Raw genomic sequence first — 11,599 nt, 5'->3', positions numbered from 1 at the left:
TAACATAATAGGAAGCACTGAGCTAGGCAATTTTCATATTCAGATGCAAATACTCCCATCAGTTGTATTTGCAGACCTGCAAACCAACAGTAAACCCTACTACCCAAATATACAACTGTCAGAGAGTGTATATATAGTTGTTATGGGTTCTAAAGAATCCTATGAACTTGCTAGATACGTACTAGATTGTGATATATCTATTTTTATAACCTGGATTAAGCGCTACATAAGCATATTTGATTCGTGTGTTGAGTATGAAATTATTAGTGTATTGAACATGATAATAACTAGACCTGTTTATGAACATATATTTAGAGACCAAAACATGGAGTATGCTTATGCGATTGATGAGGCTTTAGCACGAGACTATCCCGAAAAGAAAGATTACATAATAAGTAGTCTCCACTATATATGGTTCTTGTATCTTACTTCGGAGGAAAGTCTAAATATGGAGTTGATTAAGTCAAATTTTAATGCCATTGGCACTCCAAACAACTCCATAATGCATGCCTTTACATACGATGATAAGCAGAAATTTATTCAAATGCTCCAAAAACTGAAGGAACAGCTATGTAGTGACAAAGACTCTATCGCCATTTTTAATAATCTTATTAGATTATATAGCCCAAGCTCTGGAATCTTCTCATGGTTTTACAAAGTTATAGACTTTTTAAGTAGAATTTTCTATGCGTTCTAATAAAATTTTCTTTCTTTATATTTCCAATAAATTATGGCTATAGTACTCTTCACTTGTTTCTTAACGGGTTCTATGGAGGCAGTTTTTTCTTTTTCGGATATCTAAAGTGAAGTGCTCTTCTATGAGTGGTTGTTGTTTAAGCTGATGTTTCTCCTTAATATATTAGGCTTAGTCATGGTGGAATTTCTTGTCCTCTATTCATAGGTCTCAAGTGATATTAACTCCTAAGGAATATATATAGCTTAAAGATGGGCGTGAATAGACAAATATAGCCGGATTGTCATATTTGGTTTCTATGAATAAGAATAGTGTTTTAGATAACCCACAGATGATGGTGCTCTTCTTATATACTATATATATAGTTTGTTCTTTCTGTGTTTTATATTTTTTTCATAGTTCAGACTCAGGGGTTCTTTCGATTTTGCACTTTTTTCGATTTTCCTAAGTCTTTGTCTTTTTTTGTATAAAACTCTTCAGAATACACATTGTTATATTTATAAATTTAAAATATATGTTTTAAACCAGTATGAAAATAGAGAAGAAATAGGCTAAGCCAGAAAAATAAAAAAAAAGTGAACCAGTTTATAAAGGCTCTTTAGAAAGAGCCAGTCTATGTTTAACCGTAATTTTCATAAATATGCATATATTAACAAGCAAACAACCAACCATTCTAACTTCTAAATGTTGTATAATAGGTCTAAATATGGCTTGTTGGCTTTTCTTTCCAGGAGAATGCACAGTTCTTTCTCTGCACCAAAGATATACACGAATGCTAAATATTGCATCTCAGTTGTTGACTACAAGAAAACATGCTACAAGGGGGCGCGCGCATAAACACAAAGCTGCTTGGAAACTTAGACTCCTAGACATATTCTATTGGCAACGAATAATCAACTATTCATCATTATAGCTAAGTTTAAAGGGAACACCAGTGTATAATCGAGCTTGTGTGTTCAAGATTTTAATATATAGCCCAAGAGCATTTTATATGACTGTGTGGTGGATAAAAAGAAGTAATAGAAGAGCGAAAAGAACTTATTAAAAGAAAATAAACACATTCACACTTTTTAGAAGATGCTCACAAATGCAGTTTCAGTCTATATTTCTCCACACAAATTTCTAATAAACAGAAAGACGAAGCTTTGTAGTTTCTTTTTAATATATAATTTTTTGGCTGCGGTACATGTTTACTTATTACGCAATATAAAGCACTTTAATTAAAATAAATACACCCAAAGCAGACTACTAGTAGCCTTTGCAACATGTTATATGCTTAGCCTAAAGACAGGCGCATTACGTAATATTGGTCTATTTGTATCGCCATGAAACAAGATACAAGTGATTAGAACCTTCCATTATTAGATTAAAGGGTCCATAATCTGATTGGTCTAAATAAGCTCAAGGAGAAGAAATGTTTCATTTAAAGCTATTTAAACAATTAGAAAATTAAATAAAGACAAAGTTTATAAATGACACCTTCTAGAAAACCAACTCAACAGTAAAGGAAATGGCCTATCTAGTTAGAGGCTATATGAATGAGATCAAAAGAGTAAAAAAGAGCACGTCTATATTTAGTAAAACATGTTTTAAATGCAAAGAGCCGTTACAAAATTCAAAATAAAGATATAGGCAATCTATAAATAGAAAAAAAATTTTAAATTTATGAAGTACATTTTGGTATGCGGAGGAGTTATTTCCGGAGTAGGAAAAGGAGTTATAGCAAGTAGTGTAGGAAGAATATTGAAGGAGGAAGGAGAGCATGTGACAATTGTAAAGATTGACCCGTATTTAAACTTCAACGCAGGAACGCTAGGACCAAGAGACCATGGAGAGGTGTTTGTTTTGGATGATGGAACAGAAACGGATCTAGACTTAGGAAACTACGAAAGATTCCTGGGGTCCAATCTCACAAAGTTCAACAGTATAACAAGCGGGCGCATATACAGCGAAGTAATCAAGAGGGAAAGAGAAGGAGAGTATCTTGGAAAAACAGTGCAGGTAGTGCCCCATGTGACAGACCACATTAAAAATAGCATCCGAAATGCAGCATGCCTTCCCATTGAGAACAACACAACAACACCAACTGTCTGTGTGATTGAGCTGGGAGGAATAGTAGGGGACATTGAGTCCACAACTTTCATCGAGGCGCTAAGGCAGATGTATGTGGAAGAGGGAAGAGAGAAATTTGTCGTCATTGGCGTGGACTATGCGCTTGAGGTGAACGGTGAGCACAAGACAAAGCCAATCCAGGGGTCCGCAAAGAGAGCAAGAGAGCTGGGCATCCCATACGATGTGATAGTGTGCAGATCAGAAACCGCTGTGGCAAAAGAGGCTTTGGAGAAAATATCACTTTTCACAGGTGTTGAAAAGCTAGTGTTGATGCCAAACTGCAATGTGCTTTCTGTTCCAGAGTTACTTTTAAAACAGACCGGAATTCTGAGCTACCTTCAAAAGAGGCTGAACATGAAGCCTGTTGTTTCTGATCACATGCTAGAGAAAGGCAAGTATTTCGAAAAAATAACAGATGAAAAAAAGCACACCTGCAAGGTCGCGATTGTTGGGAAATACAGCAACCACGAGGATGCGTATCTTTCTATTAAAGAATCGCTGAAGTTTGCAGGCTCGGTTGATGAGCTGAGTGCAGACATTGAAACAACATACTTTGATACCTCATTCTTCTTGAAATCTGAAAATCTTTCTATTCTTAAAGAGTTTGATGGAATAGTAATACCAGGAGGATTTGGAAAGAGAGGTGTGGAGCAGATGATACTTGTTGCAGGATATGCAAGAGTCAACAAAATCCCTCTTCTTGGCATATGCCTAGGAATGCAGGTGATTGCAATTGAGTATGCAAGAAGCATTCTGAATATTCAAAATGCAACAAGCGAGGAGCTGGTTGCTGAAGAAGAGGACATACATACCATTATTGATGACAGAATCAATGAGTTTGGTGCCAACCAGGATAGAACAGTTCCTCATTCATTGATTATTTCTAAGCACTCAAACCATATGCGCATTGGAAGGCACGAAACAGAGACAATTGCTGGATCCCGAATGGCAGCTTTCTATGGAAACTCAAACGGCTCTATTATATCTGAAAGATTTAGACACAGGTATGGAGTAAATGTGAAGTACATTGCAGACTTTGAAAAGAATGGCCTTAAGATTGCAGCAAGGCACAAGAACTATATAGATGCACTTGAGATCCCAGAGCATCCTTTCTATTGCGGAGTGCAGTTCCATCCAGAGTTCCTTTCCAAGCCAGACGCCCCAAGGCCTTGCTTTATAGCCTTCCTGTCGGCATGCCTAGGAGTAGACAAAGAGCAATAGCCAAAATAGCTATTGGTGAATATATAATTACCATACGAAGTACAAAAGAACTTCTTGTTTATTTTAATAAATAGATGCTGGTAACTCGATTTCTTGCATTTCTCTATATATTTTCTAAAGCCACTTGGGTAGCATAGTGAGTTTAGTTGCAGCACCCTGAAACCGATCCAATATACCCATACGTAGGCATGTCTCCCTCATTTTGCCTCAGTGCAACTAATAATTGTGCATTGCACGGGTTCTTTTCCTATAATATAGCACTATTTCCTGCTAGAGGTTTTTAGAGTAGAGAATCTTCTTTCTTGCTGTACAAATATCTTTATATAGAGTGCTGTCAGAAAAAGGCATCACCCGTATTAAGATACCCATGGAACGTATATGATGAAGCGTGAAATTATTTTAGAAATAAATGCGAGGGAGTCACTGTCCTTGGTACTGGTACCAATAATCACAAGCAGATGCACAATAAGGCCTATGTGAAGAATGCCTGAATACAGATATGCGCCATACAGCGCCATAAAAAGCATTCTTCTTCGGATATTCTTGCAGGCAGACATCTGTTTTTCAAGTCTAATGCTGTTATAGAACATTGCCATAGAGAGTATGCTGTACATCCACATGAAAAGATACATGTTTAAATTGCTCCACATGGACAGGCATGTGTTCATGATCTTGCAAAGAAAGAAATATATATACAGCCCGGTGCATATAGTAAGCAGGCCTTGGAATGCGCATAGAGCAATGCATGATGAGAGAGATGCGTCTTTATAATAGGCTTTGTTGTTGTTTCTGCAATGCATAACCATGCAGATGCACCCTGCAGTGGCTACGGGTAGGCCAAGAATAAACTCCAAAGGAATCGCCTGGGCTCTGCTCTCCTGTCTTAGCACGCCCATATGGATCACTCCAAGCAGCATTCCAAGCAGTGTAATGACGCAAAGCACACCTATTCTAACATAGTATCTAAAAATAGTGCGAATTGCTGAGACCTTCTTTACTTTCGGCCTGGGAGCAGTGTTCAGCAATGGAATCTCGGGCTTCTCCACATAGTTGAATTTCTGTATGGACTCCAGATTTTGAAATGTCTTTTGCACTGCTGCATCGCACATTTCTTTAATTATGCTGTTAGTCTTCTCGTCTGCTGGATTCTGCTCAATGGCGTTCTCTCCAATATACTCTATCAGCTGTATTATCTCTATAAATAGGACATTCATGTTTCCTACTGTCTCAGACCGCTTGTCCTTTATCTGTATCTCTGTTTGCTTTACTATTCTATATTCTGTTCTGTTCTGCCGCACAACGTCTTTTATATATGGAACAAATGTTGTTCTAAACACCTCTAGCTTTTCAATCTCTACGCTTACTTTTTTAATGGTTTCTTCCGCCCGTTCATTATTTTTTACCTTTCCAACAATGAGAGGCTTTTCTTCCAACAGCTTTGAGATTAGCCCTATCTCTTCATTCAACATTAGTATGCAGTGTTTAATCAGCTCCACCATCTTTTTAATATAGATGTCAGTGTGGTCTATAAATGGCCCTCTATTCTCATTTTCCTTCATGCTCATGTAAAACAATTAATTCCTAAATACTTTTATATAAATATTACTCTTTATGCTCTAATTTGATTTAGATTGTAATGCATAGTGCAATCTAAAGAATACCAATAGGAAGGGCAGCGTTTTGAGCACTGATAACAGTTACATGTGCAAACAGGCAAAGCAGTCTGCTAAAAGTATTCTTTATAGAACTCCTGTATAAAGTCAATCACTCTGATATTAGTTACGAATATATGAGTATAAATAAGTGAAATTTTGTGGAAAGTGTTTATATAGATGGTTCAGTGTTATAACTTGCATATAAGATATAGACTAGACGTATGTAAGCAGTGAGGTGAATGCGAAGAGTAGAATATCTGGACTAAGTACTAGTAGCTGTAGAGGTGCATGTGATGAGAAGACCTTTGGCGTCTATCTTGCATATAGGCAAGAACTTGGCACTGTACTGGATAGAATGGCATATTTATATAACCCGAATAAAAAAGGTCCATCCTAGCATTTGCAGAGCATTTGTATTCTTACATACTTTTTGGTTAGCGCAAGTGCACTTGCAATATAGATATTAGTGCCAGGATACAGTTAAAACTTATGCGTGCATTGCTATTACTTTATACTTTATTGCACTCTCAGTACATAATATACTGAGACATTGCAACTGAATAATAAAATTCTTGCAAATATAGTGTATATAGAAAAATACTTTCAGGCAGTTCACTCTAAGTATATTCAATGCATGCACATCTCGAGCTGCTCCGGAAGAAAACAGCAGAAGGAAGTCTCTATGTGGTGAAAATGGGAAAGTACAGCATAATCGCATTGAACGGATTTATTTTGTGTTGGGTGACGTGCATGTAATTGATACTGCATGGAGGCCCTTTGTAAACTCGTCTTTTATTAGTCGATTGATCTCTCTAATTGCGCTCAGAGGAGAGCAGCCCTCAAAGGAGCTATCGCACACATTTATATCCAGGTGGGTTTCTTGCGGATCATCAATGTTAATCATTTCTCTGTGCCCGGCATGCTCCTTTGTTCGGTCAACTATATTCACTACTGCTGATGGATATTTTTCCAGTATAGTCTTGGTTATTCTCTCTGCACGAAACATAAAAACATTATTTTACTCTTCTGCAAGAAATAAGAAAGGCTGGAGGACATCTTTCTCTTCTATTAGTTAGTCTAATTGGCAGCAGAACCTTTGCCCATTTCCCACTATATAGCCGCTTTTAGAAGAACTACGGATACATAAATTACACTGGAAGTCTCTATAGAGCAGACAAACTACTTTGCAGATGATAGAAGATCGCTTCACTAATATACCAAAAGAGCGCTATAAATATGGATGATTTCCTTGAATAGAACGCACATACAAGTAAAACTAAAGAATTTGGTAGAAGACTGCGGAAGGCCTGCTTATTATGTAGAATGCATATTAAAACGTGTTATTTATTTTGCTTATGCCTTTATAACCACTTGAATAAATACTTCTGGGCTCTGCACGGTTGAAGTAATTGCTTTGAATGACTCGAATGCTACTGTTATGTCAATGTACTTCTTTCTAATTGTCATAGAGAATTTGTCATATGTGTTGGTACCATTGCCACCGGGTGCTTTTCTGGTGGTTACAAGGAGCTTGTTGTTCTTGGAGGAGACTGGCCCTTTGTTTGCTGGGTTCTCTGCCTTGGCCATCTGGTAAATGGCGTATGCTACTCTCTCTAACTCGCTCTTGTTTCTGCTGACCATTGTTATTCTTAATGTCTGGTTTTCCTGCTCATTGTTTAGCTCTACCTCTTTGTCATAGTTTTTTTCTGAATGCATGCAGGGGAAGCAAAAAATTAAATATAAGTGAATTTATTACTGTTCGTTTTGCTATCTGTCCTCGTTCTGTGCGAACATCTTTGCCTTTCTAAACAACTCTTCTTGCTCCCTTTCTAATTCATCCTGGGTCAGGCCTGACTCCTTTAGCTTATTCTGCCTTGATGGTCTCAGCTTTGCTTGCTCAATGTGGTCCTTGTAAGACTCATTGCACTCATCAATGTACTCCTCAAAGCCTAGGTGTTTCAGTGCCCGGTACACGTGCTCGTGTGTAAGCGTCTTTTTCTGCTCTTTCTCACAGACATCATTTGCCTCCGTGGCAATTATGTGCACAAACTCTGCACAGCAATTCAGAAGCAGCTGCTTTACCTCCTTGCTGCACATCATGGGCGGTTTTAGTGTTTCTGAGATTATCTTCTCAACTGATGCTCTTGGTATTTTTGGCTCTGGCTCAAGGCTTCTTCCCTCACACTCCATCAAAATAAAAAAGAGGCTAGTTGAATTTCTGCATAAAGAAATCTTTCATTGCGTTCTTTTTTGTCACACCAATTCCCTTCTCCTTGGCAGTGCACTCGTTTACAGCGCTTTGTGCTATTTCACGTAGGCTGCGCCCTGCTAGAATTGCTGCACTGTCTCTCTTCGTCACTTTTGGAATAGCGGCCAAAAACAGCAGTTTTTGCGCATCTACCTCAGAGGGTCTGGAAGAGAGCTCCTTCTTTGTTTTTTCAAGCGTTGCGCGGTAATTTCGCAGATGGCTGGCCTCACTCTTTTGGAAGTGCATGGTTTCTATATACTTGGCGCACTCCACCGGGGAGTATGCCGGTATGATTCTAACGCCTGTTGCCATGCAGTCAATTTGCAGCGTTGTAAAGGCAGAGGCGGCAGACGCACTTGTTATGTCGGCGCTAAGTAGCAGTATAATAATTGGCACTCTTTTACTATTTGATGACTTTATTCTTTCTATTCGGCCAAAGATGTACTGCGGCGAGCTCATGTGCAGCTGAAGCGTAATGTGGAGCACGCCAAAATACTCTCCAGGCTCATAGTCAAAGACAGTGTATTTATACTCAATGGGTGTTTTCTTGATGTATTTTATCAAAGCATTTCCCCTCTGAAGCTCATTTGCCTTCATCTATGCTAAAAACTCTGCTCATAAGAAAAGCATTTTCTTTGTCTGCATAGTAGCTTTCTTCTTCATTTTCTTTAGTAAAATGAAAGGTGCTTTCGTACATGTTTATTGCTGATAGGTTGGTTGGGCGCACATTGAGGTACACCTTAAAGGATGAGGTCTTTCTGCGCAGCACGCCTATTATGCCATGAAGAGCCGCTGCGAAGAGAATCTTTCCCAGACCTCTGTTTCGGTATGCCTTGTCAACTGCAACAGAGAGCATGTATCCAGAGATGGCATCTGTTGGGATAACCTCGTCTTTTTCCAGATAGTCCTTTAGCTTTGCAATTGAATATCCTACTATTTCGCCTTTTTTGTTTTCTGCCACAAAACAGGACTCTGAATACATGGTAACCATGTACGTAAGAAAGAGAAGATGGTAATTCTCTGACAGGTTTTTCCTGTTGCACTCTTTAACGTAATATACGTCCCGAATGGTCATAAGACGGACTCTCATAAAAAAATTTGAATGACTTTGGAAAGCATCTCTTCAAAGACAACAGATGACCTCCACCGGCAGCTGGAAGTGCACATTGCAAAAAAGAAGAAGCTTGAGAGCGATCTGCACTCAGTAGAAAAGAAAATATACGCGTACGAAGGGCTTTTGCTCGACGAGAATGGCGGCAGAGGGATGTTTAGAAAGCCAGACGCTTATGTATTTAGAAAGGAAAGAAAAGTAGGCATAAACGACTGCGACAGACCATTTTCTATGGATTTGCCAGATGATTAATGCATGTATACTAAGCTATGGGCATAAGCTACTTTGTATATTTCTAAATATGAATATATTGAGTGTTTTAATTGCATTTAATTTAACATTTAATTAGGATGCGTATGTATATACTAATAGCTCTTAAACACTGCAAATAGACCCTCAAAAAAGCATGCCTGACACAATAATTCTTATATAAGCATAATTGCCTAGTATTAATAGATGGTTGTGTCTCCAGAATATGAAGATTTCTTTGTTATCAATGATGATAGGAGCTGTAAATTGCTTAAGAGCCCCCAGCCAGTGCGCCAAGCCAGGACAAATAGCCTTGGTCTTCAGTGATGGGCCTGTACAGACAAGCCCTGAACTTCTCCAGACTCTGACCGATGAAGGAGTCCCTGCCACATTCATGTTCTCCACGGTTAATATTGACCACGGCGGAGTGGCTGAGGTAATCAGACAGGCAGTAGATGACGGCCACACCGTGGGTCTCAGAACCAACCCAATCTACGACTTCAGCGAAATGAGCGCCGATGAGATAAAGGAGGCCATTGTGGGAGAGCTTAATGTTCTTGACGAAGTAGCAGGGCAGAAGACAAAGTACATTGCAATCAACCAGCCAGATGTCACAAACCAAACAGTTCTTGAAATAATTGATGACTTAGACCTAGTTCTTATCAACTACAACTACGACATGTACGGAACAGACGATGACTCTGACAACATGATCAACAGATGGAAGCTGAAGCTGAAGTCTGTTAGACCACAGTCCTCTTCCTACATTGTTCTCCAGCACGACCAGAGAGAGTCTGAGCTTTGTATTGTGCCTGATGTAGTCAGCATGGGAAGCGCAGCAGGGTACTCCTTTGTAAACATCGATGACTGCCTTTCCGGCGTGGACATGAACGGGCCTGGAGGCTCGTCTGGATCAGGCGATGACAGATCTGAAAGAACTGGCGTGGAAAGAAAGAACAGCGCAGCTTCTCCTCTTGTTCTTTTGGGGTGCATGGCAGGAGCCCTTGCCCTGTAATTCTATTGACTCATGATAAGTAAGTTTGAATAAATGGACATGTAAAATTAATAAAGATTTTATGCTTATTGTTGGCTTTGAAGGCAGCGCGAATAAACTTGGCGTAGGCATTGTAAATGGCGACAAGATTTTGGCAAATGAAAGGGCTACGTATGTGCCACCGCAGGGCCATGGTTTTAAAATAACAGATGCTGCAAAGCATCACCAAACGAATGCTATGACTGTATTTAAGAAGGCCATGTGCAAAGCAAATATTAAAATATCGGACATTAATTACTTAGCATATACGGCAGGGCCAGGGGTTGGTTCGTGCCTGTCCGCGGTTGCTACGTTTGTTAAAGTCTTTGCTGAGATGTACAACATTCCTGTGGTGCCTGTCAACCACTGTGTTGCCCACATAGAGATGGGGAGGTTTATTACGCAGTCTAATAACCCAACAGTTCTGTACGTGAGTGGAGGAAACACTCAGATCATATCATACCATGACAGGAGGTACAAAGTGTATGGAGAAACACTCGACATTGCAATAGGTTCCTGCCTGGATAGGCTGGCGCGCCTGCTGGATATTCCAAACGACCCCTCTCCTGGGTACAACATTGAGCTAATGGCAAGAAAGGGAAAAAACTACATAGCACTCCCATATGTTATAAAAGGCATGGATGTGTCATTTTCTGGGATGCTTTCATATGTGCAGAGGTATCTTATTGGCAAGAAGCTAACCGAAGAGCTAAAGGCAGACATTTGCTACTCAGTCCAGGAAACAGCTTTTGCTATGCTGGTAGAGGTGTCCGAGCGTGCAATGTCATGCACCTCCTCCAATGAAATACTTGTTGTTGGCGGAGTTGGGTGCAATAGAAGGCTCCAGGAAATGGCAGCAAAAATGGCAACACAGAGAGGAGGCGTAGGCTACAGCGCAGACGAGAGATACTGCATAGACAACGGTCTTATGATTGCACATACGGCATATAAAATGATTTGTAGTGGGTACAAGTGCACAGATAGGTCATGCAAGGTCACACAGCGATACAGAACCGATACTGTGGATATTTCATGGCGTGACTAGCACTTTTACACTGTTTATGTGCTGCCATATGCTGAAGGATATGGGATTTTAAGAACACACTAGTATAATTCGAATGCATGAATTACATCTCATTACCCATATATGAACAGGGCCAGCATGCATATTAAACTTAGGACAGCCTCAGAATATTATTTATGATCTGGTGCGCATAATTAAAGTCTCAGCATAAAAAGAGTACAGCTTATCATTTTGTTAAGAGAAGAGAAACCC

The 11,599-nt window shown here is 39.4% G+C and overlaps 11 protein-coding genes across 11 annotated transcripts; 5 read left to right on the top strand and 6 right to left on the bottom strand.

Annotated features, from left to right (window-relative positions):
* Position 1: 1 nt before the first annotated feature.
* Positions 2 to 697, top strand: NESG_00267 (uncharacterized protein; the record flags this gene model as incomplete). The annotated part of the gene is made up of 1 exon (XM_053047921.1): positions 2 to 697. A coding segment is annotated over one exon (696 nt), but the record flags the coding sequence as incomplete, so codon positions are not given.
* A 1,662-nt stretch (positions 698 to 2,359) lies between these two features.
* On the top strand, positions 2,360 to 4,027 carry NESG_00266 (CTP synthase; the record flags this gene model as incomplete). The annotated part of the gene is made up of 1 exon (XM_053047920.1): positions 2,360 to 4,027. The coding sequence occupies one exon, from the start codon at positions 2,360 to 2,362 to the stop codon at positions 4,025 to 4,027; it is 1,668 nt and encodes a 555-aa protein (XP_052905745.1).
* Positions 4,028 to 4,383: 356 nt separating this feature from the next.
* NESG_00265 (uncharacterized protein) lies at positions 4,384 to 5,586 on the bottom strand (the record flags this gene model as incomplete). The annotated part of the gene is made up of 1 exon (XM_053047919.1): positions 4,384 to 5,586. One exon carries the CDS (start codon positions 5,584 to 5,586, stop codon positions 4,384 to 4,386), a length of 1,203 nt encoding a protein of 400 aa, XP_052905744.1.
* An 823-nt stretch (positions 5,587 to 6,409) lies between these two features.
* On the bottom strand, positions 6,410 to 6,688 carry NESG_00264 (uncharacterized protein; the record flags this gene model as incomplete). The annotated part of the gene is made up of 1 exon (XM_053047918.1): positions 6,410 to 6,688. The coding sequence occupies one exon, from the start codon at positions 6,686 to 6,688 to the stop codon at positions 6,410 to 6,412; it is 279 nt and encodes a 92-aa protein (XP_052905743.1).
* Positions 6,689 to 7,035: 347 nt separating this feature from the next.
* Positions 7,036 to 7,398, bottom strand: NESG_00263 (30S ribosomal protein S10p/S20e; the record flags this gene model as incomplete). Its single annotated transcript, XM_053047917.1, has 1 exon — positions 7,036 to 7,398. The coding sequence occupies one exon, from the start codon at positions 7,396 to 7,398 to the stop codon at positions 7,036 to 7,038; it is 363 nt and encodes a 120-aa protein (XP_052905742.1).
* A 51-nt stretch (positions 7,399 to 7,449) lies between these two features.
* NESG_00262 (uncharacterized protein) lies at positions 7,450 to 7,872 on the bottom strand (the record flags this gene model as incomplete). The annotated part of the gene is made up of 1 exon (XM_053047916.1): positions 7,450 to 7,872. One exon carries the CDS (start codon positions 7,870 to 7,872, stop codon positions 7,450 to 7,452), a length of 423 nt encoding a protein of 140 aa, XP_052905741.1.
* Positions 7,873 to 7,888: 16 nt separating this feature from the next.
* NESG_00261 (uncharacterized protein) lies at positions 7,889 to 8,527 on the bottom strand (the record flags this gene model as incomplete). Its single annotated transcript, XM_053047915.1, has 1 exon — positions 7,889 to 8,527. The coding sequence occupies one exon, from the start codon at positions 8,525 to 8,527 to the stop codon at positions 7,889 to 7,891; it is 639 nt and encodes a 212-aa protein (XP_052905740.1).
* NESG_00260 (uncharacterized protein) lies at positions 8,514 to 9,020 on the bottom strand (the record flags this gene model as incomplete). The annotated part of the gene is made up of 1 exon (XM_053047914.1): positions 8,514 to 9,020. One exon carries the CDS (start codon positions 9,018 to 9,020, stop codon positions 8,514 to 8,516), a length of 507 nt encoding a protein of 168 aa, XP_052905739.1.
* Positions 9,021 to 9,032: 12 nt separating this feature from the next.
* On the top strand, positions 9,033 to 9,293 carry NESG_00259 (uncharacterized protein; the record flags this gene model as incomplete). The annotated part of the gene is made up of 1 exon (XM_053047913.1): positions 9,033 to 9,293. The coding sequence occupies one exon, from the start codon at positions 9,033 to 9,035 to the stop codon at positions 9,291 to 9,293; it is 261 nt and encodes an 86-aa protein (XP_052905738.1).
* A 247-nt stretch (positions 9,294 to 9,540) lies between these two features.
* NESG_00258 (uncharacterized protein) lies at positions 9,541 to 10,305 on the top strand (the record flags this gene model as incomplete). The annotated part of the gene is made up of 1 exon (XM_053047912.1): positions 9,541 to 10,305. The coding sequence occupies one exon, from the start codon at positions 9,541 to 9,543 to the stop codon at positions 10,303 to 10,305; it is 765 nt and encodes a 254-aa protein (XP_052905737.1).
* A 61-nt stretch (positions 10,306 to 10,366) lies between these two features.
* On the top strand, positions 10,367 to 11,368 carry NESG_00257 (uncharacterized protein; the record flags this gene model as incomplete). Its single annotated transcript, XM_053047911.1, has 1 exon — positions 10,367 to 11,368. The coding sequence occupies one exon, from the start codon at positions 10,367 to 10,369 to the stop codon at positions 11,366 to 11,368; it is 1,002 nt and encodes a 333-aa protein (XP_052905736.1).
* Positions 11,369 to 11,599: the final 231 nt, after the last annotated feature.

This window comes from Nematocida ausubeli (assembly GCF_000738915.1).
Source record: "Nematocida ausubeli strain ERTm6 chromosome Unknown supercont2.1, whole genome shotgun sequence".
In the NCBI taxonomy this organism is placed as follows: Eukaryota; Fungi; Microsporidia; genus Nematocida; species Nematocida ausubeli.
Note: the sequence above shows the minus strand (reverse complement) of the source record. Positions and strands in the feature narration are given on the sequence as shown.